The sequence below is a fragment of the Vidua chalybeata genome, chromosome 21, assembly GCF_026979565.1.
Source record: "Vidua chalybeata isolate OUT-0048 chromosome 21, bVidCha1 merged haplotype, whole genome shotgun sequence".
Lineage (NCBI taxonomy): Eukaryota > Metazoa > Chordata > Aves > Passeriformes > Viduidae > Vidua > Vidua chalybeata.
This window is the reverse complement of record NC_071550.1, coordinates 10,740,801-10,766,573: the sequence shown is the minus strand read 5'-3', so window position 1 is coordinate 10,766,573 and position 25,773 is coordinate 10,740,801. Positions and strand designations below refer to the sequence as shown.

Genomic DNA, 25,773 nt, shown 5'->3' with positions numbered 1-25,773 from the left:
ATTCGAGTGAGAGGCAATTCAGAAGTGAAAACACACACCATGAGTTGATGAGCACAGGAAGGTTAACCACTTGCATCTCTTGTTTTTCTGCCACTTCATCACAGTGTTATCTTCCTGCCAAACCTGTACAACCAATACTGAAAGTCACCCTTGTCTGCAGCAAAGCACAAGAGGCTGATTGCTCCAGCCTCCTTGGGAAGCTTTGATACTGCTCTGCTGCTGGGGTGTCCTGCACAGGTTTCATCTTAGCAGGAATGGAGCATCTGTCAATAGCAAGGATTCCTCTGTCCTCCAGCCTGGGTCATTGGAGAAGGCTCTGATACAGCCACCAGAATTTTCCCTTTTTCAGCCAAAAGTCAATATATTGTACTCCCTTACACTGAGACACAATCACAGCCAGCAGCCAGGGGACAGACACACTGCTCTGATCACAGACAGACAGACAGAGGACAGACATACAGTGCTCTGGCAGCACCTTGGCCCCAGCTGTTCAGAAAAACAAGTGTTTCTACCTTGTGATGTCTCTGATATTGAAGCTGGGATTACACCACATGTCCAGGGTCTGCAAGAGCTTCCTCTGGAGCTCAGGATATTCTGCCACGTATTCTTCCACCAAGTTAGCTTTATCCTGGAGGAGTAGTGGGGTACACATCTAGGAGAAGGAATTATGTTAAAGCGCCATGCCCTGCCTTTGAGCCCCATGGAGCATGAGAGCGAGTCTCAGCCCTGCCCAAGCCACCAGTGCTGCCTACAAGAGTGCTGTGACATTTGTAACACAAATACCAGCAAAGCTTCAGTGCAGCAAAGTACTGATCTCTGCCTCAGTGATGAGCACAGCCAGGATTTGTTATAGCAGTGGCTGCAGCCAGAAAAGCCAGGTAAGAGGTGTAATGGAGGCTTATAAAACACTCTGTGCCTAACTTTGATGTAAAGGTACATCAACAACACAACAGGGACTTCTTGGGAATGGAGTAAAGCCTCAGGTGAAAGGCAGCAGAACTTGGAGCGTCCTGATGGATCTCCTGCTAACAAAAGGTGGATCTGATGACAGAGGATCCTGCAGAGGAAACGACTCACCTTCTCTACATCTTGATCTAGCTGTAATTTCAGCTTAATACTCAGTATGGCTGCCTAGAAAACATGAAAAAAGTTGTGTATTTAGAAGAACCCTACAGAGGATAAATGGGCATTATTCCAAAGTGAAATGAAAATAATGTTATACACATTTTTAATGTGTTAATTATTTCTGTTACGTTGTCAAGCACAAATCCTGCAAACATTTGGCCACATTCATTCCACAAATGTACAAGAACACTCTTGGCAGAGCTGCAGATCCTAAATAGCAACAGCCCCTGGAGCAAAAATTAAAGATCAAATTGTTGGGCAGAAAGTGAACGAAGCACTTGGACAAAACCAGCTGGGATGGGTATTTCCTACTTATTCCACACCCCTGGAAGCACCAGGGTCACCACAGGCTGCAAGATGGGAAGAACTGTATTTTTCCCTTTCATGGGATCTCCAAATCTTTGATAAGTCAAGACCTGTCACGTTCACAAATTGCCTCCAAATCAGGATCTTCTGGAACCTGCTGGGATGAGCTGCAGGAACTCGAGCTCAGAAGAGGTGGTTCAGCCACCGCCTGTCCCATCCCAGCTGGGGCCCACAGGAATGGATGAAGCTCTAACTGTGCACTGCCTGGGAGGCACAGGCACAGATTAGGATTTACAGGAGGTGAGAGTGTCTCGTTTCTGTAGCATGTGAGAACACTTAGATCCCAAATACAGAATAAGCACTTAATGGGTGACTTTAATATATTGCCTTGTGCCAGTAACTGGGGCAATCAGGGCAAGGAGCCTTGGAGCACCTCTGTGTGTTAGTGCTGAAGAGGGAACCAGGAATGAGGAGGATGGACATGGTTCCAACACCTGTGCCAAGTCAGGCTGCATCTTCCCAAAGGACTGTGAGCAGTGCTGAAAACTGTGAGCACGTGTGCAGAACTGACCAGCGATGGGATGGACTCCACTGAGCTCACAAACACCTGTTTGTTCAGATGAGGATAAAACCAGTGTGGTAGGGAGTGGAGGAAAAGCTCTTCTCTTCCATAGGTTTCTTTGCTCTTGGTGATTGAATTTCATTTGAGAGAAAGACTAGGAAAATTACGCATTTGTCAAAATGGATGCACGTTAGAACTGTGCTATTTGTTGGAATATAGAAAAGTAAATTGGTTTGGGTTGGAAGGGGCCTTTAACAGGCAACCTAACTGCAACCCCCCTGCAGTGAGCAGAGACATCTTCAGCTGGATCAGGTTGCTCAGAGCTGCTGTCCATCCTGACTTGGAATGTTTCCAGGGATGGGGCAGCCGCAGCTTCTCTAGGCAAGCTGTGCCAGGGCCTCACCACCCTCACTGTAAAAAAAATCTCTTATATCTAATCTTAATCTCCCCTTTAATAGTTTAAAACCATCACCTCTTTTCCTCCACTCCAGGCCCTGCTAAAATGTTTGTCCCCATTTTCCTTACAGACCCCATAACACATAAACAAAGTGCAGTACCAAGTGTGCATTTTCCCAGGGAACAAAAACCCCACCATTACATGTCACCTGCACTAAACTTTTCTAGAAAAAAAAAAGAATAACCTAAGTGGGGGCAGGCACATGCCTTGAAATCCATTTACTGTGATCACTCAAGTGCAACCTGAACTCACCCCATCACTGGCAGCACATGTCCTGCAGAGCCCCACAGCTCATCACAGCTCACAGCAGCAGCAGTGGATTATGTTCCTTTCTTGGGAATTCGTGCCTGTATTTCACCCACTGCATCACAGACCAAGTGTGCAAAAGCAGAGAACCAAGACATGGCAGTTCAGCTGCTCTATCCTACTGCCCCACTTAGAAGTGGGAAAACAATTTTTGTTTTGTTTCGGGTTTGGTTTTGGGGAAATTTGGGTGGTTTGTTTTTTTTTTAACACTGCTTCATTGGAAGACCAGGCTTCATCTTCAAAAGAGAAATCAAGAGAAAAACTTTAGGTGACAAAAAGAGGAATCACCATTAATGCAGAGACTGAACAGAAATACACAGGAGCATTGCTTAGCCCAGCTAAACCTCAGCCAAACCTTTCCAACTCCAGATTTTATAACTATTCCACAAGTCAGAGGCAAAGAGCTGCTTCTTTCCTCTCACATTATCAGTTTAACAATACAATGTTCAAGCTGAGTGATTATTCTCAGGTTGAAGGTTGCTATTTCTGGTGTGGACGTGAAAAGGGGGTTTAGGTCTCCAAAGCTTTGGCAGCTGTTTTTGCTTTCCTGCCAGCTCCTCAAGTTTGTTGAATCAAAAGAAATTATAAAAAAAAAAAAAAAAAAAAAAAAAAAAGAAAATATTTGCAACTCTCCAGGCCTTGTTTCATCATTTGATCTTGTTAGTACCTCCTACTGTAGCCTTAGTTTTAACTGCAACATCCAACAGCTCCCTAATGGTTTTTTAATGTTCAGATTAGCCTAATTGCAGCACTGTTATCTACATGGCAGAGGTTTATCTCCAGCTCCACTAACTGTACAGGTGACTTAATCAGATGAACATGTGTGGTGTCAGGTTGGGTTTTCCTCTTTCCCTGGTTGGATATACCACCCTGTCCCCAAGGGTGTAGAACAACAGATGTTCATTTGTCCAGAATGTGGGGAGCCCTCTCTTCCTTGCCCAGGGCTGGCAGATGCAGCTCCCCCATAGCAAGCCTGGAGGACAGAGGAGCTCCAATCACAGAGATTCATGGAATCCTCACGGTTGGAGAAGACCTCTAAGATCACTAAATCCAACCATCAACCCAGCACCACCACAGCGTTCACTGCCAAACCATATCCCTAGGTGCCACATGCACACGTTATTTTGAACATCTCCAGGGATGATGACTCCATTGCTCTGGGCAGCCTGGCCCATAATCTGGTTTTTTACAGCAATTTAACATCCTCCGGCTCAAGCAGGTAAGGAGCAGGCAGAGCGATGGTGCTGCTGGCAGAGCCTCCCTGCAGCAGGGAGCTCTCCGGCAGCAGGGCAGCTGCCTGGTCCATGCCTGAAGCTATGCATGGAAGGCGAAGCGTGAGCTGGGCGCTAGAAACAGGCACCAGGCTGGATGAGGGTGCAGCTCCAGGGGCTGGGCTGAGCAGGAGGCCAGCAAAGATAACATCAGCCTGTTTACAATGGGAATAGTAAGAGAAGAGATATGAGTAACTGTAATAAAGATGAAAGTGCTTGGCAGCTGTGTCTGTGGTCTCAACTCCGAGCTATTTTAAGATTTTGTTTTGTTATTATCGTGTTTTGAATTGTTTCACTCCACAAACAAGTTTTGTGTAAAATGAGCCTATTTTTAACAGTGTGTTTACAGCCGATAAGATCTCCAGCAAAGCAACATCTCATTCGCAGGCTCACTTGGACTCAGAAAACAAACACTTTAATGAGGTTGAGCAGGCTGTAACTGAACGGGTGAGAAACCCCCTCCCCACCCAGAGCCAGCATTGCCCATCTGCAGTGCTGGGCTGGAAGGCGAGCCAGGGAAGCTGGAATTTGGCAATCCCGTTCATCCAGCTGCAGATCCTCGGGCTGGATCAGCAGGGTTGCCCAGATCTGGAACAGCAGGTACCCCCCGACTTCACCAGCTGGTCAGTAAGAGCCAAAACCCGAGGCAGGATGCAGGAACATGGGCAAGCTCTGGGGAATGCTGAGATATTGACACCTGTCAGGGTCTACTCACCCCCTCAAGCCCCAAAGAGAATATTGTCATGGCTGGTGGTACAAGGAGCCTTTGCACAAAAATATGTTTCATCCACAGAGAGTTTCTAGCATAATCTAATAACAGCAAGAATTATCATTATTGCAGTACATAACAGTCTTCAACCTAAACCCCCACAGATGACAACAAACCAGGGGGAAGCTGGTCCCTCTCTTGCCTTGAACCCCCAAGTGTACCTGGGAGCAGGATGTGATGAATGCACTGCATGCACTGCTTAGTGCAGGAGAAAAGCTGATGGCCATTGCCTGATCCAACTCCTGTCCAAGTTCCTGAGCCTCCTCATCGTTGGGGAGCTTTGGGCTGTTCTTTGACTTAATGATGGCGAGTACAAAAATCCCATTGGGACATTTTGTAATAGTTTTGTATCCCAAAGACAAATCCCTAAAATACAGCAGAGGGCTGGTTGAGTCTGGGGCAGAATTGAAAGCTAGACAACACTACACTGAATTCCACCTAAGCCACATGTAGGTGCACTGACCAAAGGATGGGGGAAGTTTCCCAAACCTGACATGTCCAGGCCCAGCCATGAGCACCAGAGCACTCCTGCAGTCATGTGAATGCAGCCCACAGCATAGGAAAGTGGGGAGTGCTCTGGAGCGCAGACAGCCTGCACCAATACCTGCTCCTCACGACTTGTTTTGAATGCATTTGGCTCTGTCTCATCAAAAAATGACTATTCTTTCCACGTACAGTATGAGGTGCAGGAAGCCACACAAGATCTTATCTGCAAGGGCATGTGCACTTGGGTGGTGTCTGCATTGACAATTTCTGCAGTTTTCCCACGGTGGGGTTCACAGCAGAGGAATTGCCTCGTGCAGGAGAACTGCTTGGAGTGCTGGGGCAGGACAGACACCAGTGGTTGCTGATGACTTCTGCTCTTGGCTCTGCTGCAAGTGAGCTGGGACAGCACAAACACAGAGATGGCTGTGCCTCACTGAGTGCACTATTTCTGAACACACAGTGAGGGAATTTCTGAAAACCCAAAGAATAAATGAAACAACAGAAGGAGACTTTGCAGAGGAGGAACCAATGTCAACTCCAAGAAAATCACAGTGATCAAAGCCTGGATAATGGCAGAAATAATTGAGTAAAAGGCACACCAGGTATTAATCATCAGGAACATCTGGTTTGTGTTTTGGAATCACTCATTTCAAACTTGAGGCTAATCAACTTTGCTCAGCTCTCAGAGTGCATCACTGCAAGTGGATGACATCAGGTTCAATGGTTGATTGCTTCCTGCTCAAAGGGCACTTCATACACAGCTGGCTGTGGGAAGGTCTGCAGAAACCAGGGGAACAGGACATTCCTCAGGTCCACACTCAGGAGACCAGGGAAGAATGAGACCATCAACATGGAGCAGTGTCCGGTTATTCCCAGCCAAAGAATTTGAGGTAGAGGGACAGAAGGCACAGGTGAGGGGAAGAGAGATCTGAAGCCAACCCTCTCTGATTTGTGTCCCTCAGGTCCTTCAGCAGTTTTAGGTGGGGTTTAACTGTTCGGCTCATTCTCTGAGCATTGCCCACCTCCAGCACACCCAGACTCTGCACAGCTGGATCTGCTGCACATCCCCAGGGCTGTCCCAGAGCCCAGAAATTCTGGCAGTAGGAGCAGAAATCTGCCATCTCATTTATGACTCCCAGCAATGCTGAAGCTCCTTCCCAGCATTTCCCAGGCACAGCCCAGGGCAGAGGCGGCTCTGGAGGCTGGGAAGGGCAGCAGTGGGCCGTGGCCCATGGGCTGGCTCCCTTTTCTCCAGAGGGGCATCACTGGGCAGGCAACGTGCCACTACAGCAGCAGGGTATGTTCAGAGGAAATAGGGGTGGATACTGAAACATCATCATCTTTATGGGAGAAACAACTGCTGTAACATTTTCTTTGGGCTTCTTAGCTAATATGATTCTTAATTTAAAAGAAAAAATGAAATACAAATGAACACACTTTAAAATATAGTAAGAGCTGAACATGGTTTTGTATAGTTAAGGTGGTGAATGGAGATAAGAAGCAATATCAGAGACATTTTCCCTGGCCTGAGAACAGCTCAGAAAGAGCCGGAGTGAGGAAATCAAAAATCTGTTTATCCATTACTGTGCTCAATCAATGCTAACACTGATCTCTACGACAGATCTGCAAAGATATGCTGTGTGTAGACCAGCACCATGGATGAAGTAGGGCTACAAACACCAACATCCCTGGCTCTGATTGCAAAATCCCTGCACTAGAACTGAAGGTCATGATGGGCATTTTACACTTCTGAGTATTTGTGCTCCTTTAAGTTTAACTCTGGTCAATCACACTTTCTGTTATGCCTGTAGCAGCATTGCTGACAAAAACCTGAAATTCTGTGTCTACCCAACTTTTTCTCTGGGTATTCCAACATTTTTTATGTCAACTTTTAACTGAACTCTACCAGATAAGCCACATTATCTTAATTGAAAGAGCAAACGTGAACCAAATTTAACATACGAGCCTTCATTATTTCTAGAAATTGATGGATGAAACATTAGAAGAAAAAATATACTCTGCTTTTGAAAACAGAGAAAGCTCAACAGACAGCAACTGAAAATCCTGGTAAAAATAAAATCCTACTGGCTTCATCCAATATTCTTTTTTAAGAATCAAAGTGATGAAGGGAAGAGAAACTCTGTGAATCACTGACACAGAGGCTGGAGTGGGAGGTCTCTCAGGCCCAGGAATATTTCTGGTTGTCAGAGGCTAAAAAGATTATTTATTGTTTCCTTCCTAAACCCAGCTCCACTGCCACCTGTTCAGAATTTACTATAAAGCTGTTAAACAAGATGAGAACTTTGATGCTGACTGTGAAAACAAGTTTCACTGTATCTGACCCGAACAGCACTCACTGCTGATCCAGAAGTGAAGGAATTTGATTTTTTTCTTTAAGCGCAGCTATCTTTTTACCTTTATAAGCTGTTTAAAAAATGTAAATAAAATGACTCAGTGGACAATAGAGGGCATTCATCCCCCAGAAAGACAGCCGCCACCCTTAGACATGAAATATCGCAGCACATTAAGTCATGAGACCCCGCTAATCAAAGCTGACAGGGCCCTGAATGTGATTTCTGCTGAGACTTAGCGATATCATGGGGCACTGAAGCATGCACAGCCTGCCAGACTGCCCCTGTTCATGTGACAATGGCTTTTATTCCCCAAAAGGGCCTGAGAGTGACAAGAGTCCCCTTTGTCTCTGGGGTCCCGCATTCGCAGTGCAAGAGAGGTTCATTCAAGCAGCCCCAGACACTCTTTGAAAGGCTGAAGTGTAACATAAGATGACCATGAAACACTAGCTTGCCTTCTGCCTACCCCTCATTCTTCTCCAGTACAGCCTGGCCTATTCAGGGCCTCTCGCAGCCCCGCTCGCGCTGCATTACCCCCGGTCTGCTGAATCCCAGCATTGTCCTGCCAGCACCCAGCGCCTTTCCACACCAGATCGGGGTGTCCTTCCCACACCAAATCCAGTGTCCTTCCACACCAAATTGGGGTGTCCTTCCCACACCAAATCCAGTGTCCTTCCACACCAGATCTGGGTGTCCTTCCCACACCAAACCCAGCATCCTTTGCACACCAAACCCGGTGTCCTTCCTGCACCAAACCCAGCATCCTTCCACACCAAAGCCAGTGTCCTTCCCACACCAGAACAGGTTGTCCTTCCCACACCAAAACATCCAGAGGCCTTCCCACACGAAATCCATCCAGAGTCCTTCTTGCACCACTTCTACTGACACTCAAGTACCCTTCTCACACCAGAAACACTCACCACCCTTCCCACATACTCCAAATCCAGCACCCAGCACCCTCCCCTCACCAAATTCACCCAGTGCCCTTATCACACCAAATCCACTGGCACCCATTGCACTTCCCACACAGAATTCATCCAGGGCCCTTCCCATGGCACATCCTCCTGCCCCCAGCACCCTTCCCACACGGTGTTCCCATTTCCCAGCCCCGTTCCCCACACCGTGACCCCTGGCTCCCATCGCCCTTCCCACACCACATTGGCCCGGCAGCACAGCAGGGCTCTGGCACCTTTGGCACAGCCCAGGTTGACGGTGGCATGGAGCCATGGCTGCCTTCTGGGAAGGGGACAAGGCTGCTGTGCTTCACTGGAACTCCCTGAGCGGGAGTGCTGAACCCTCCCATCTCCCCACGCCATGGGGGCCACAATGAACAGAGCTGGGAGCCCCTTGCCTGCTCAAAGCTCTCACTGCTCCTCCAGCAGCTGCACGCTCCCATCACAAAAGAAAGATGTAATGCCAGACAGCCCAGACACCTCAAAACCCACTTCCACATCCCTACTTCTCCCCAGCTCCCAGGATCTACCTGTTTCCCTGCATCCCGGGAGCATAGTGCCATCCGCTGGCGCTGCTCCCCGGCAGGTGCCTCCTCAGCACAGCTCGTGCTGCTAAACCAGAGCCAGAATCTGTCCCTAGTCCCCTCTCCTGTTCCCCGTGCCAGCACTGCCCCAAGCCCCAAGCTCAGCCTCCAACCAGCTCCCCCAAATCCAGGTGTAAGGGAGGACCAGAGGTGCTTCAGCACCAAACAGCTGCCACGGCCATCCCCAGGAGCTTTGGGATCTCGTTTTCCAAAGGGAACATTCTCCAAAATCTCCATGAGGGAAAGGAGCCTTAACTCTCAGGGCAGAGGACATGCATGGTTTGCACACCACAGACAAAGGGAATAACCTGCTCTAGAATAAATCACAGAATCCCAGACTGGTTTGGGTTGGAAGGGACCTAAAAGCCCATCCAGTGCCACCCCCTGCCATGGGCAGGGACACCTTCCACTGTCCCAGGCTGCTCCAAGCCCCGTCCAGCCCAGCCTTGAACACTTCCAGAAGCAGCCACAGCCTCTCTGGGCACCGTGTGCCAGGGCCTCACCTCCCTCACAGGGAGGGATTTCTTCCTGATAGCCCATATAAATTTCTCCTCTTTTAGCTTAAAATAGTTGCCCTTGTCCTATCACTATCTGCCCATGAAAAAAAATTCATCTCCCTCTTTTTTATAAGCCCTTTGAAGTACTGAACTGTAAAATGCCTGGTGTTTTTTTGCAAATACAGCAAGAAAATAAATAATGACAGTCGGGATTTGTATGATTTCTGGCCTTTCAGGTGAGAGACTGAAGAGCCAACAATCCGACATGTGAGTCTGCTTCACTGCCCCAGCTGAGAGATGGGGAAGAGAAGGACAGACGGACACCCAGAGCCACTGCAATGCTCAGAGCCCCAGCTCCAGGTTGTTTAGGGTTAGCCTGATTTAGTCTCCAAGGGCAGTAAAAGACTTCCTGTTGTTTTTGAAGAGAAATCTATTCATCCTTCTGGTAACAAAAGAAAGCTAGAAGAAAGCTATGGCTGAGAGTGAGAAGCTGTTGAGGTTTCCTGTTCTTCACACCAGGAATGAGCAGTAAATGATCTCTGCTGTGAAAGAAAAAACAGAACAACAATTCCACCAAAAAAAATCTAGAGCTTTCCAAAGCTGGATCTAGAAAGAACTGTATTTCTAATGAAAACAAATATCTTTGGAGCCATGAACCTAAAAATCCCACTTGAATATAATCAAATAAGATATTTCTTCATGTTGTAATTGTCAAATATTCATGTTCAAAATTTTTTGAGCACAAGACTAAGTCCCAAGCAGCTACCTGGGAACTTCAAACCAAAGACAAAAGATCTTTGTTTCAGTATTGAAAGAAATCAAAAAGAATGGGATTCCAGGATGTCACCTGGGAATTCAGCTTTACTGAAGAACAGAATTTTAAGAATGCTATTTGAGTTTTGCTTTTACTAAACAAGGTCAAGTTGTTATATACCATCCAAATGAACCATGCTTCTAGGAGAAAAACAAACCCTTTTGGCTTTAAAAAAGAAAGATCATAGAATCATTGGGAGGGACCTTCAAGACCATTCAGTTCCACCCCCTGCCATGGGCAGGGACACCTCCCTCTACCCCAGGATGCTCCAAGCCCTGTCCAACTTGGCCTGGAACAATTCCAGGGATGGGGCAACCATGCTGGAGATGCTTCAGTGCTGTAAAACAGGGTAAAGCACACCAGATCTGGGTCTGGTGAACTCCTGCCTGTGTCAACCACCCAGACATAGACAAAGGAGGTGTTACACAATTGGAATATGAGCCTCAGTGGTAAAGAGGCTTCAAAACTCCTCCAACTGAGACCTGAGGTTGGGGCAGTCACATGGGACCAGTGAGGTTTTCCAAGCCCTCTGGGTGCAGGTGGGCTGGAGATAGCACAATAGGTCTATGACCAAGGACTAAAATCCCTTCTTTTCTTGCTAAGGACAAGGAAAACAAAAAAGAATACAACCATCCCCTTAAATTCTCCAAAATAAAGCCTATTAACCTATTATTTTCAAAGGTCAGCAAAGTAGTGGAGGGAGGATTCCCTGGCATTCTGTCCCCAGGCAGCAGAAAAGCCAAGGCTGAGCCCAGGCTGCTCCTGTACACGGGAAGAGCACGTTAAGCTGCAGCATTCACAGCGTGCAGCTGCTGGGATTAAATGGAATTCACATTGAAATGCATCCAAAAAAAAAAATGACATAGAAGTTCACAGAGAGCTGGCAAGGTAAATTTATTTGAAAGACATGACCCACCTCTTTGTAATTGCCCTGGAGATAAAGATGACTGACATGTTCAAGCAAATAGTTCCGGTCTGCTGTGTGGAGCTGGTAAATGCTAATCAGGGGGTCAAGCAGATTAGTTGGGCACTGGGAGAGCATTCCGAGCACACGGGCCTGCAGCTTCTTCAGCTTGGTGCTAGACTTCAAAAGACAACCAAAAAACAATCAAACACAGGTTTGGTAAAGATGGCTGCGATTCAGTGGTGGTTGAAAACACAGCTTGTTTAAACAGAGTAAGCAAATTCCTCTGGAAGAGATTCTCTGATTTCCCCATGGAGTCTGCAGGCAGAAATCAGAGCAATATGATACACATTTTTTCCACAGCACCCACTTTAGGAACATGAAATGTTTGTGGGGTAATTCTGGAGAAGGGATAGGGCCTTGTGCAAAAGTAAAATCTGAAACTGGAAAAATACCCTCTGTGCTAACAGAGCTCTTCAGAAATCCTCCCCTCCAGTTCCCAGCAGGAAATCTTTGAATTCAGCGACTCCCCTCCAGGGGAGATCTCACCTATCAGGCATAAGAATTCAATTTTCATTCCCAGGCTTGCTGCTGGGTGCATGGAGGGTAGGGAAAGCAAAAGCACCATCAAAAGATGCACAGACACAGGTATTTAAATCCTTGTGTTCCCACGTGATCATTCACTCATGACACAGGAATTTCAGTGCCAGTCGCACTTCGCTGATCCTGTAATGGCAGAGCTCAACATCGAACCAGAGCCATTTGGAAAAATGGGAAAGGAAGCAACACAAATATAAAAGTATCCTGCAGGTCAGAGCCAAAAGCTCACAGAAGAGAGAAAAATCTCAGTAGGTCAGAATATCTGGAGGCAGAAGGAATGGTAAACATTAAGACATATAATCTGATGACCCAACTTTACAGAACTAATCATTCAGCTGCTGAAAAGGCAGGCTGTTCCCATTTTCTGCATTCCCACCATATGGCAGGAATTAAGCAATCCTACAGTAACTGGCTTCTATTTACAGAGCTGGAAGAACACACAGAGCAGATTTCTGCAACTGAGTTTCTACTGACAGCAGGGATGTGGATTCCAGTGGGAGAGCCTCCAGCCTGGAAAGGCTGCAAGAGCAATGCTCGACCAAAGTGGTTTGATCTGGAGAGATTAAATCCCAGCTCTGGAAGGGAAACAGCTTTGGCAGCACAGCTCCCAATATGATTTCATTTTCAGGACAGCATGCCACAGATAATATTTCACTGTGTTTCACACCTTGTCACACTCTGTATAAGGCTACAGAGAAGATACTGGACTCTAGAATAAAGTGAAACTAGAGATGCTTGAAGAACATTAAAATCAATTACTCTCTCCTCTCTCCCAACTCTCTTGCTTTCTCTTTTTCTAACCTGTGGGACAGCAGGATGTGCTTTTATCCAAAGCTGCAGCTCCGTGGTGATGCAATACCCCAGGGAATGCCCTCTCCCTTTCCAATCACTGCTGCTCTCCAGCATGGCCAGGAGTCCTGCCAAAGGGTCCTCCAATCTGGCAAAGCCCCGCCTGATTTCTTCCTTGAGCTGCCGAGATACAAAACCACATTGTCAAGTACAAAAAGATTAGTGAATCCTCCCTTCCCCCAGCTGAACACAAAGCTTTATTTTTTAAAATTTAATCTATTCAGAGAGGTAACTGTTGCTATTCAGCCACCATCCGCGCCTCCAGTGACTTTTCATGTCATTACAGATTCCTTCATGGCTCACTGCACCTCAAACCCAATGGGAAAAGCAGCAATTGTCCACACTAATTATCCCATAAAGACAGAGAAGTTGTTCTGTGGGGCAGACAAAGGGGCTTGGGATTTGGGGGAGGGGGAGAAAAGAAGTGAGCTGGAGAGAGGGGTGTTATTGGGAAAATGGCAATATTGAAGGTAGAGAAGTGGGCTCAAAAACCTCCTGATCTTCTAAGACACCTGCAAGGTGTAGTACAAGAACCCCTCCTCATGGCTTCACCACAAACCTGCACTTTTGACCTTATGCCTGCTTTAGTCAAAATAGTGCCCAAAATCGGAATATTTGGGAATCTCAAATTAGTTTGGATTTTACACTCAGATCAAAGTGAATGAAATATCTGAGTTCAAATTCTGTCAGACTGTCATCCTCCAAATGTGTGCTCCTTCCCCCAAAAGCTCCCTGATCACCTCCTGCCCCTGCACACCTCCATGAGCCTAAAGGCCACACAAAGGGTCTCAGAACATGGGAAAACTCCATGCCATAAATCTTAGGAATCCCAGGGTGATGTGTTTAGAAATGTGAAGGAATTGGACCCTCACTTTGTGAATGTTAATAGGCTACTTACTCCCCATCTGGTAGAAGTGATAAATTAGCAGTACTGAGCAGTATCTCTATAATGTTTACATTAGAAGTAGTTTCCAGGGAGCTGGGAGGGTTGGCAGGGTGAGGAGGTGGCATCCTCAGTACCCACACAGGACCTCTCACTGCATGGTACATCACAGTGAGGAGCAGGGCGAGAGTAGAGACAGAAAACAAGAAATCACTGAGAGCAGCTGCTCTCTTTCTTTTCTGGCTAAAAAGCCAAATCCAAAAGATGCTCATTCCTGCTGCAGCCAGCACTTGTAATTTACTGGATTCTTGGCCCCATTCAGAGCTTCCAGTGGAAACAATATAAAGTTTGAAGAACAACATGGAAAACAAAATAAAATCTACAGAAAATTTGCCAGTGAATTTTTTCTTTTTTTATTCATCGGCAATTTTTACTGGAAGACAGTTGTTTTCCAGAGTGTCTTTCATGTCTGGAAAACCCACAGAACCTATGGTTTATGACAGAAACTGTTCCTTTCTCAGTGGGCTATAAAGGCAGTATGAAAAAGCTGATGACTAATGGAGATGGAACTTCAGATAAGAGATTTCTCTCTCTAAGTAATTCTCCCTGTGGCAAGAGCTTGCCATGTTAAACACAGGCCTCCAACTTTGCTGGGAGATGCAGCAGAAGGCAAAGATGAGCTCTGATCCAACCACAAACATCCAATACAACAGCCAAAGGAAAACAGAGCAACTCACCAACTCCACTGCACTGTTTGGAAATGGCTTTTTTTCCCCCCAAAAAACCCCATTTCAGCACATTTGGAGCTTCCACCACCCCACTCAGCTTCTCCTTAGGCAGAAATCTGAGCCTGGGCTCTGGCAGGATGGGCTCCAGCAGACACCAGGTCCTGCTGGCACAGGCAGAGCAGCTCCCAGCACTGACACCATTGCCAGCAGCACGAACTGCTCGTCTGCTCTGAGTCTGGCCTTCGTACCAGTGAGACTGTGATGAGCTGGGAAAAAGTCTCCTTCCAAACCTCCCAGCAAGCCTTCAGCTAGGGCATCTATAGTCTCAGGGGGAAAGGCAGAGAACAAAAAGGGCATGAGACACCTAAATCAGAGAGGAAAGAGTGCTGTGCTGCCTGGATTGTCCCTCTGCCAGAGAGGGATTCCTCTCAAACTTTTTTTGTAATTGCTGTTTCCATTTCAATTGATTCCCATGGCAGGGAATGCTCCTTGGGGGGATTTCTACAGCCTGACAGATCATGGGAATAGGAAAATGTTGCTGATGCTCAAACTGCACAGTCCTTTATTCAGCTTTGATCCCCTGTTTCTAGTCCCACAGCTCCAGACAGTCTGCTGATGCTTCCTGGTTATTCCCAAACTGTCATTCCTATGTAGAAAATGACCATTTCTTATACCTATGTTCCAGAAATGGGGTCATGCCCTGGCAGACACATTCTTGCCCATGGCCACTGATTTGAGACTAAGGGGCTGATTTACCCCAGCTCATGGACAATACTGACCTACAGGCACACACAGTGAGAGGCAGAGAAGCTCCTGCCACTTACCTGGCACTGGGGCAGGCTGAGCTGGACTTAAGTCAACTTATCTCAGTTATTGGGGCTGGACATCTGGGTAGCAGCAGCAGAACAACCCAGCTGAGCTGCACACAGAGAGCAGAACAGCCCAGCCCCTCAGAACAGGGTCTGTACTTTCTGTGGGTGCACAGCCCTGGGCATGGGTCAGCCCATCCTGGTGACAGTGTGACAAGCACGAGTCAGAACTCACTGAGACATTCCTGCTGTGCCCCTACAGCAGCTGGGCTTAGCACAGCCCTCCCCATTGCTCCAGAAAGGCTTTCCTTGAGGACCCTCCAAGCTGAGAAACACCCTCCTCTGCTCAGCACACAGCCTAGAGAGGGGACACACCTGCAAACCCCACTGGGGACCTGCAAAGCCCAGGTGACACTGGGGTGGCCAACAGAGGAAAGACGTGGAGCTGTAGAAATGAATTTAAAGGAGGCCACTAAGTTGGTCTGAGGGCTGGAGCCCTCTGCTCTGGAGCCAGGCTGGGAGAGCTGGGGGTGTTCACCTGGAGAAGAAAAGGATCCAGGGAGAGCTCAGAGCCCCTTCTAGGGCCTGAAGGGGCTCCAGGAGAGCTGGAGAGGGACTGGGGACAAGGGATGGAGGGACAGGACACAGGGAATGGCTTCCCACTGCTAGAGGGCAGGGATGGATGGGATATTGGGCAGGAATTTTTCCCTGGGAGGGTGGGCAGGCCCTGGCACAGGGTGCCCAGAGCAGCTGTGGCTGCCCCTGGATCCCTGGCAGTGCCCAAGGCCAGGTTGGATGGGGCTTGGAGCAGCCTGGGACAGTGGGAGGTGTCCCTGCCCATGGCAGGGGGTGGAACTGGATGAGCTTTAGATTCCTTCCCAACCTAAACCAGTCTGTGATTCCACAGCTCCTGGGGATCCTCCAGCTTTTCCACCCACAGCAGAATCACTGCAGCGCTCTCTGCCAAAGGACACGTCCATGGGAGGCTTTTTCTTTTCCAGAGTATTTTTCTTCCCAATCCATATACACATCTCAGGGTACCCAGTGCAGAGATTTTGATGATTTCTCTTTTCTGCTATTGTTCTGTGCTCTCCAGACCTAAAGGACAATATTTTTTTTTCTCCAACTCTAACAAAACTTGACAGAAAGCTCAAGGTTTCAGAATTGCTGAGCTCAAGTCTCTGTCAGTGAGGGACCATTTGGAAAGGCACCTCTCACATTGGGTTTCCAGTTGTTTATTCCAGCTGGCAACCACAGACTAACAGTAATGGAAAGTCTAAGAGCAGCAGCCCAGGACAGTGAGTAAGCACTGCAGACACCCAGGATGGAGCACGTCCACCAGGTCCTCAGCCACACTGGCCACTCCACACAGGAGATGCTCCAGGGGGTTAAGTGGGACCTGCAGGGCTCTGGGCCTTCTAGAAAAGGAATCAATTGACTTCTGAACCTGCCTGAGTAGCACAGAGTTAAACATGGAAAACTCACCCCTGCATCTGCTGGTTTTGTTAGTTTTCAAGCTTCCAAACTTAGATGAAATATATTTTACTGCCTATGAAAAATCTCTGTGTAGAGCCCATAGGTTGCCGTATAAAAATAACAGCACTAATTTTAGACAGCAGTGTAAATTGCATTCACCACTCTAAAAGGCAAAACCAAACCAAATCAGAAAAAAAAAAAGAATATTTCAACTATGAAAGCTTTGATATATACAGCTGGCAAAAAGCACTTCTTTACCAAATTCAATTCTCATTTTTTTCAGCTACTAGCAATATTCTTCCCCCTCCCCCCAAGATCCTCCATTTAATGGACAAAAAAAGTGTTTAAAACAAAACAAAAGCAACTTTGATTTTCCTTCCTTCTGTAACTCAGCCCTGGAAACTCCAGCCCTTTTCTAGGAGCCCCTGAACTGCTCCCCATCACACAAAGCTATCTTTTCTTTTCACTTGTAGCTGCAAATGCAGAGGCTCTTCCCTGAGTGGTGGAATGAAAGCAGCCATGAAGGCTGGCGGGTCTGACCCCAGCATCCTGGCCTGGACATGCTCTGCATCCAGAGGAACTGCTGAGTGCAGGGCTCAGCCTTACCTTCCCCAGCTCCTGCTTTGTCCAGAGAAGCTCAAGGGTTTTCAGCAGTACGAGTGGGTCCTGGCCTGGAGGAGGGGGAAGGGAGAAAAGGAGGGAGAAAAACAAAACAAAACAGATTTATTGGCTCTGTAGAGGCAGCCCAGACACACTGGGGCATTGTTTCACCCCAGAGAAATCTGCTGCTCCATGCTGGAAACCACCAAGCTCCAACTGCCAGTCAGGATTAGCGTGTAAAACCCTGCACTCTGAAATCCTAACAAAATCACAGCCGGCAGCCAGGCACGGCTTTAACTCAGCAGCTCCTGCACTCACTGCAAAGCTGTGCTGAGCAGCTCCAACCCAGCCCTGCTGCTGCTGCCCTGCCCAGCCTCCCCACAGCAAGCAAAGGCTCCTGGAGCAGCCAGCCCCTGCACAGGTCGGGAGGGATGCTCAGCACGGGAGATCGCAAGGCACAGCTCTGCAGTGGAAGCTCTTGGCCAGCTGGCATGGAGCAGGGTGACTTTGGGCCAGAACAGGGTGTGCTCAGGGGTGCTGCCCTGCCAGGCTGGACAACAATGGGGCTGCAGTGGGATTCAGGGTGCCTGAGGAAGAGGGAAGATGAAAGGCTGCTGTGATAAGTGGCAAGACTAAACAAAGAGGGATCAAATATTTCAAAAAAAGGCTATTTGGAATTTTCCTCTTATTTTTTGCCTAAGTTATTGCAGAACTTGCATTCAGTTGTTCTTTTGTGTGTTATCATTCTTCATACAGTCATCATACCATTATTCATCATAGCAGTATTCATCACACCAGTACTTCTAAAGCAATTGTTTAGGAATATTTAATTTTGAAAGCAGTAACATGTTTGATATCTGATTCTACTTAATTCACAATCATTTACTTACGAAACCACGACACAAAATATTCTGCATGAAAATCATCTGCAGCATCAACAGTTAAAATGTGAAAAATGAATTTAAAAATCTGAATGAACTCTCCAAACCAATCCTCCTAACACACTTCTTCTTATGTTTTCATACAGCCAAAAGAAAAATGTTAAACTGAAAAGGAAACTTCCTTTTAATCACTTTCTGTGTTTTACAATTCCTAAAGAGCTCATTTCCAAATGCTAGATTTCATGCTCAGTATCTCATTGCACCTCATATTTCACATCACAAAAAACTCCTTCAGCTGTGAAAGGCTCTACCTCATCCAGCTGAACTCTGAGGCACTGTATTTATAAAATACTTGAAGTAGCAAGCTGATTACTGGTTGAGCCAAGAGCATGATAATATTCCCATTATCCACTAACCTCTGGGAAACACCAGCCAAATTAAAAATGCCACATTTACAATTCACAAGATAATATTTTCTCTCATCTCTGGTTGTTCTGAAATGTTGAACTCTCCAAACACTGTCTGTTCTCAGCTACTGCTCCTCCTCTGGAAAAAGAAAAGGCCCTTTTTACACCAAAACAGAAGAAAAGCCAGACCTCTTCTCCCCAGTAAATTAGCAAATTACAGTCAAATTCAGTCCATGTGTGTGTGCATATCTGCACACTCTCCTTTTGGCCTGATTCCCAAAGAAATTTATACACACAGAGGAAAAAAAATGAGAATGCAACACAGTGTGTAACCAAATACACTGTAAATCTGAGCTGTAATTAATGCAGGGAACGGGCTGGAATGATACAGGAAATGAGAGCAGTTAGGAGAGCAGTGTTTCACTTCACATACAACCAATAATTCAACTTGTTAAAAGCTTTCTAAACCTCAGTCAACAAACCCAGCCCTTACTGACTGTTTCCTACCTTACCTCCCTGCTACTGAAACCCGAGCTGATACAAGCAGAGGAAAACATGTCTGCAGTCAGTTCTAAGCAGGTCAGTAGTGCCAGCGTGGCACCGAGCAGTCACAGGTACCCAGGGACACCTCCCTGCCCCAGGGCTCTGCACACACCCAGAGCTGAGTTATTTCCACAGAGCACCCCTGGAGCACGGCACAGGAGGGACACGGAGAGGTGTGGAGAGGCTCCAGAGGAGAAGGCTCCAGGGAGAGCTCTGAGGTCCTTCCAGTGCCCGAAAGGATTCCAGGAGAGCTGGAGAGGAACATGGGACAAGGGCCTGGAGGGACAGGTCAAGGGGGAATGGCTTCACAGTGACAGAGGGCAGGGATTGAACAAGGAGAGAAACTGAGAAATCTGCTGGTGTCTGCACAGGTCTGCTCCCTTCCTCACCTGGTAAGGCTCCTGGGAATCTAAGGGTGAGACACAGACAGGGGCTAAACATAACAAAATAACCCACAAGCAGTTGCTCCCAGAGCCAGACATAAACAGGAGAGCAAAGCCACCTCGTGCCCTTGTCTCATCCCACCAGAGGGAGGGCACTGCAGTTCCTGCTGGGCCTGGAACTATTGCACCCTGTTGCTCCCCAGATGAGACAGAAGACGGAAATGTGAAGGTGCACATCATTTTGTCTCCTGAAAGAAATGAACAATTCATCTGTTCTGTCTCCTGCAGGACCTCCTTGGAGGACTGTCCTCCTCTCGGCTCTCCTGGCACCCCTAGAGTGAGAAATGAATGTCTTAGACAAGGATAATTAATCAATAACTGCTGCTGTACTCTGGTGGGATACCAGACAGGTACCTGCCCATCCACATCCGAGAGGGAAGAAGAGAATCAGCAATAAACTAATACCAGGACATCCAAGGAAAAACAACAGGACCATACAGGAAGTTTCAAAAGCCTTCCAGAAAAACCTGGAGAGCTTGCGGCTGCTCCACACAGCAGGGAGCAAGGGAGAAGTACAAGGGAAGGAGGGATAAAGCGAAGTGACTGAAAACCAAGTGGTCAGAACTGAACCACAAGTGCATCTGGGCTCAGCTCTGGACAAGAACAAGGCAAGTACGGGGCATGGTGGCCAGAAAACCCCCATCATTCCCACCAAGGACACCCAGAAGCTCCACTGCTAAAGAGAATTTCAATCCTGCAGAGTCTCCGACATCCTGAAGAGACATTCAGCTATTAGCAAGGGGCATTCTATCAGCAAAATAAAACCAAGAAAAACCAGCAAAACCACAACCCCCCCCCCAAAAAAAAAACCAAAAAAACCCCACCAAACAAAGCCACCAAAAAACAAAAATGAACAAACAACAACAACAAAAAAAAAAACCACAATAAAAAAAAAAAAAAAAAAAAACAAAAAACAAAAACAAACAAACAAACAAGCATCCAGTGTAGAAAGTCAGAGAACACCAAGTCTCCCTGCTCCAGCTGTGAGCAGCTGAGGAGGGTCAGGAGATGTGTCCCAGGCAGCTGAGCCCTTCCAGTTCCTAGACTGAGCTCAAGAGAAAGTGCTCAGTCTGACCCTTCACAGCTCCCAAAAAAGGGGGTTGCAGACCTTAAAACAGCTGGAAAAGCCTCACCAAATCAAGGTTAGAGCACTTTGGTGGAGATCTCAAAGAGACACATCTGCACCAGCTCCAAAAAGACACAAAAGACCTCAAGTTTTGGCACTGACAGTTTCTCCCAATAGCATGTTCCTGTTTTAAACCTTGTACACTAATATATTTCCTTTGAATGTTTTTCATTCTGAAAATAATGAGTTCTGCCCTGAACCTGGTACCAAAATTGCAGGAGATGGTAAATCAAATGTCTTCTAGTTCTCAAGATCTGTGGTTACATTTCAAAACCATATAAACCACAAGGCTTATATTTTTGAGTTAGAAAAGTGCCTTTGAGGAAAAGCATAAACTACTTTCTGTTCATTCTCTCCATTTCCTTTGTGCATCCATCACTCAAACCCTGCTGTGATCACAACAAAAGCAGTGCCTGGGGGCTGGTGAGGTAAGCACTGGATTTGCTGGTGATGTTTGCAGTGGTGTCCTTACAAAATTCTGCTGCATTATTCACCAGTGCAGCCCTGGCAAGAAAATCCCCTGTTCTGACTGAGCCTCCTCTCACCTGAGGAAAGGGTGACATCCAACCTCAGAGGAGGAATTTCCCAAGGAAAAAACCTCCTGGCACGTGCTCTTCGTGCCCAGAGCCATTAAATGTCTTGTGGCCCAAAACCTGGAAGAATTACAGTCAGCAGAAGAAAAGATACTGAATGAAAAAAAAGCAACCCCAAAGAAGGTGGAAAAAGTGAGTGAAATGCAGGGTCACAGCCCCCAAAATGTCACAGCTGAAAGCCATGGACAGGAAAAGTCAAGAACAAAATGTTAATTATGAATCACAAATTTATGGAATCACAGAATCCCCTGAGCTGGAAGGGACCCACCAGGATCACCCAGCCCAGCCCCTGTCCCTGCCCAGACCCCCCAACAACCCCACCCTGGGCATCCCTGGCAGCGCTGGCCAAACGCTCCTGGAGCTCTGGCAGCCTCGGGGCCGTGCCCATTCCCTGGGGAGCCTGGGCAGTGCCAGCACCCTCTGGGAGAAGAACCTTTCCTGCTCTCCAGCCTGACCTGCCCTGGCCCAGCCCCAGCCGTTCCCTGGCTCCTGTCCCTGTCCCAGAGCAGAGATGGGAGCTGCCCTGCTCTGCTGCCCTACAATGGTTATGTTTTCTTTATGTTTTCTTTTCTTTGTCCCTCTGTCCTGCAAGTTAACTGAATTTTAATAAATGTTTAATGGAATATCCAACCCACCCAGTAGGCAATTAGTGAATTTTTACTATTACTTATTGTTTTGTGTGCCTTCTGCCCCAATAAATCCCTGGAATCTGTTCTCAGTAAAAACTCCTGCTTATCTTAACACGTCTTTGAGATGTATTTCTGAAAGGAAAACTAAAATCCAAGGTATTTCCATGTCCCCTTTAAGGCAGGTGGCCTATTTGGATTTTAAAACTCCAATACTTCAATGAAGACAATGCACAAGCTGGGGGTTTGGGTGAGCAAAGCCATTCACCCTCTCCTGTTCTAGCAGCATGAGGGGCACACCCACTCTGGGTCATCGAAATTGCAGCTGAGGACAAATTGTGTGTTCTGTGTGAATTAATCAAAGTCACTTATCCAAACCTAGTTGGTCTCAATTTTGTTCAGAACTGGCTGCAGCTCACAGCAAGTGTGTGCACATTTTGCAGAAGAACAGGCACAGAAATAATATCACTTACATGGAGCAAAAATGAATGGATACATTTTCTAGTGCCTAAATTTGAACCTCTGAGGACAAGCTGATCTAACTAAAAAGGTACAAAATTCCTCTGTAGAAACCTACAGATTGTGACACCTTCCAGGTGTTCATGTTGTGCCCCCTTTAATGAGCATATGTAACATAAATAAACCTTTCAGTTTATTATTCTGAGTCAGCACTTGGTGATTGATCCCAATCTCCACTGACTGCAGTGATGAGTCCCCCACTAAAGACTGAAAGCAGCCAGAGGTGCTCCCTGCACTGCTCAGGTCGCAGTGCCTGCAGGGACAAGGAATGCTGCCAGGACAGGTTGCTCCATTTCCACCACTGAATCCAACAGAGCCATATTTACAAGAGGATCCGATGTCACTAAACTATTTCATTTCAGAAACAATACATTGCTCTGCTTTAACACCATTTCCAGAGCACCAAGACTCTCTCCCCATGCCAGTAACCCATTCCTTCAGTGTGCCTCCCACAAAAGGCACATATGCTTAAGAATGTCTAACTGTGCATTTAGGTGAGCTCACATTTAGCAGCAAGGAAATGAAGCAAGAAGATGGAGAGAGTCCTTCGTTATTTGGCCTGTCTGGCTCACTGCAGCCTTGGCTCAGTGTCCAGTTTCAGCTGCTGTTTTCTCATCCACACAGCTTTGAACTCAGATGCACCAAGCCCTTCCCATCTCGGGAGGGAAGGAACCACACCAGCGACCACAGTCCTTAGCTCCTCACACCACACACCTCCCCTGCAATATTAACATGAGAGACAGAGACTTTGGGGAGGTCTGGGAGCCCAGGTTCACCAAGGGAAAGAAAGACATTTCTTACTTGTTCCTCCAGCTCTTCATCCACACATTTGGATTCCCCTTCTGCACTAATGCAACCACTGGGAGGATCTACATCAGACAGGAGGGGAAAATATCCCAAAATGCTCTGAGTTCCTCACTTGCAGTCACCTGACTTTGAACATCAGCTCATTCTCAGTCACCAGAAATCTCGTATAAGATGAATGGTTCCACATTTCTCCATTTTTCAACCAGCTGTGACTGCTCTGTTTCTCCAGCCCTGTGACGACAGCCACCTCCTGATCGCCTGCCCCTGCAGCCTCTCTTCAGCAGATGAAGATTCCCACAGCTGGGATTGGTACTGAAATAAAGGGGTCACATCACCTAACACACTGCCACAAGCTAGCCAGGCATCCCTGGGAACTGCAGAACCAGTTTATGTTTTGTTCATAGGCCAGATGGAAAAGTCAGCTGGGAGTGATAACCCCAGCCCAGCTCTCTGCCTGTATTGAGAGCAGGGGCAAAGCTTTATTCCAATCCTACTGAGATGGCTGTTTCACTCAGCAGGAAATATTTTGCTTCACTTTAGAGAGGAGGTCAGTTTTCTAGAGGCTTATCTTTTTGTGGCTTTTTATCATCTTCCAGACAGACTTGGTTTAACAGAAACTTCTAACTCAGTGATGCACCTTGCAAGGTACAGACCAGCGATTCCTCCATGAGACTCTGGTCCGGAACTGCTCTGTTAATGATGTGCCACCATGCAATAATGTATCAGAATTAGTCCTACTGACTGTGTGTTCTCTAATACCCTTGCATAAGCTTACACCAAGCACACAACCACAGAATGGCTGGAGCATCTGGCTCTGCAGTCAATACTCATCTCATGTTCCTCACTGGGTTATTCTAGACAAGAGCCAGAATTCCTCAGGTGCCATTAGCTGAACCCACACTTTCCTGGAACCACTCTGTGAAGCCATACCTTGGTCTGTGCTGTTGACTACATCACTATTGAAAAGGCAGAATTAGGAGCTAAACAGGAATATGGGGGAGAATGAGGTGCACAGGCAGAACACAGAGAAACTGCCCTGCTGGAGGGGGGAAAGGGAAATGAACAGTGTATTGAAAGCATGAGAAGTTTTTTCTAGAAAAGAAGCCAGCCTTTCTCAATGGTAACAAAAATCATTCTCTAACTAAGGGCAAGTGAGATCCTTTCCATTCTGAGAAATTTGAGTTATGAAAACATAATAGGAACCCTCAGCATTTGGCTGATACATGCTTGATCTCTAAGTGAGTCAGAAGTTCACATTCTTCTACTGCAGCCTCCCAACTGAAAACAATCCCCACACTTAAAGCACAAGAATAATAAAGCACACATATGCTTCTTATAAAACAATCCTTACAAATAACCATGCCTTTTGTTTTCCTAATGGCTAAAATTCATCATTTCCCCCCGAAAAAGCTGAGATCAAACAAAATGCACTCTCATTAAAAAAGAAGGCTTGCTTGGCTGAGCACAACAGGCAGTGACATTGCCTCTTATTTTCTTAGTGCTTTTTGTCAATGGAGAGCCTGGAGAGCTGCTCCCCAGGCTCTGTGCGGCAGGGCAGCCCCAGCCCTGTGCTCCAAACAGGGGCTTTCCTCCTCCGCCCCCCACATCAGCCCTGAGAACATCCATATTCCTCTCTGTCCCAGAGCGTACAGACACCTGAGCAACAACATCACCACGGAATCCCAGACTGGTTTGGGTTGGAAAGGACCTCAAAGCCCATCCCATTCCACTCCTGTCATGGGCAGGGACACTTCCCACTGTCCCAGGCTGCTCCAAACCCCAATGTCCAACCTGGCCTTGGGCACAGCCAGGGATCCAGGGGCAGCCACAGCTGCTCTGGGCACCCTGTGCCAGGGCCTGCCCACCCTCCCAGGGAACAATTCCTTCCCAATATCCCATCCAGCCCTGCCCTCTGGCAGTGGAAGCCATTCCCTGTGTCCTGTCCCTCCATCCCTTGTGTCCCCAGTCCCTCTCCAGCTCTCCTGGAGCCCTTTCAGGCCCTGGCAGGGGCTCTGAGCTCTCCCTGGAGCTTCTCCTCTCCAAGTGAGCACCCCCAGCTCTCCCAGCTGGCTCCAGAGCAGAGGGCTCCAGCCCTTGGAGCAGTTCTATGGCCTCCTTTGGATCTCTCCAGCAGCTCCAGGTCCTTCCTGTGCTGGGCCCAGGGCTGGGGCAGCTCTGCAGGTGGGGTCTCACCTGAGCAGGGCAGAGGGGCAGAATCTCCTCCCTTAAAACACCTGGGCACACACCCAGCACGGGAGCAGAGGGTGCCCTTCAGAGCTGGTGCCAACTCAACAAATAAAAATGAAACCTCACCAAGGATTCACCCAGTTCTGGGACATCCTTGCAGTGCCCAGATGACCCAGCCTGGGCAGCAGAAACTTCCCTTGCCCAGGAGTGAAGGAGCCTGTCCCACACTGTCACCCTGAACAAGTTGTGACATCACCTCAGACAAAGAGGTCATTTGGTGATGCTTTCAGTGTACCCTGGCTGGACAAGAA

General features: G+C 47.4%; 1 protein-coding gene across 8 annotated transcripts in view; it reads right to left on the bottom strand.

The window, feature by feature from the left end:
- The window catches only part of EXD3 (exonuclease 3'-5' domain containing 3), a 254,749-nt gene that overhangs the window by 159,225 nt on the left and 69,751 nt on the right, over window positions 1-25,773 (bottom strand). For 5 of the 8 annotated variants that reach the window (XM_053961998.1, XM_053962003.1, XM_053961997.1 and 2 more), the window contains 5 exons: window positions 17,337-17,401; window positions 12,787-12,954; window positions 11,398-11,565; window positions 1,078-1,131; window positions 513-652 (listed from right to left, as the gene is read on the bottom strand). In XM_053961998.1, the coding sequence (XP_053817973.1) occupies window positions 513-652; window positions 1,078-1,131; window positions 11,398-11,565; window positions 12,787-12,954; window positions 17,337-17,401 (595 nt within the window). Of the gene's footprint in view, window positions 1-512; window positions 653-1,077; window positions 1,132-11,397; window positions 11,566-12,786; window positions 12,955-17,336; window positions 17,402-25,773 lie in introns of those variants that run through there. The other 3 variants (XM_053961999.1, XM_053962000.1, XM_053962001.1) reach the window with 3 other exon arrangements.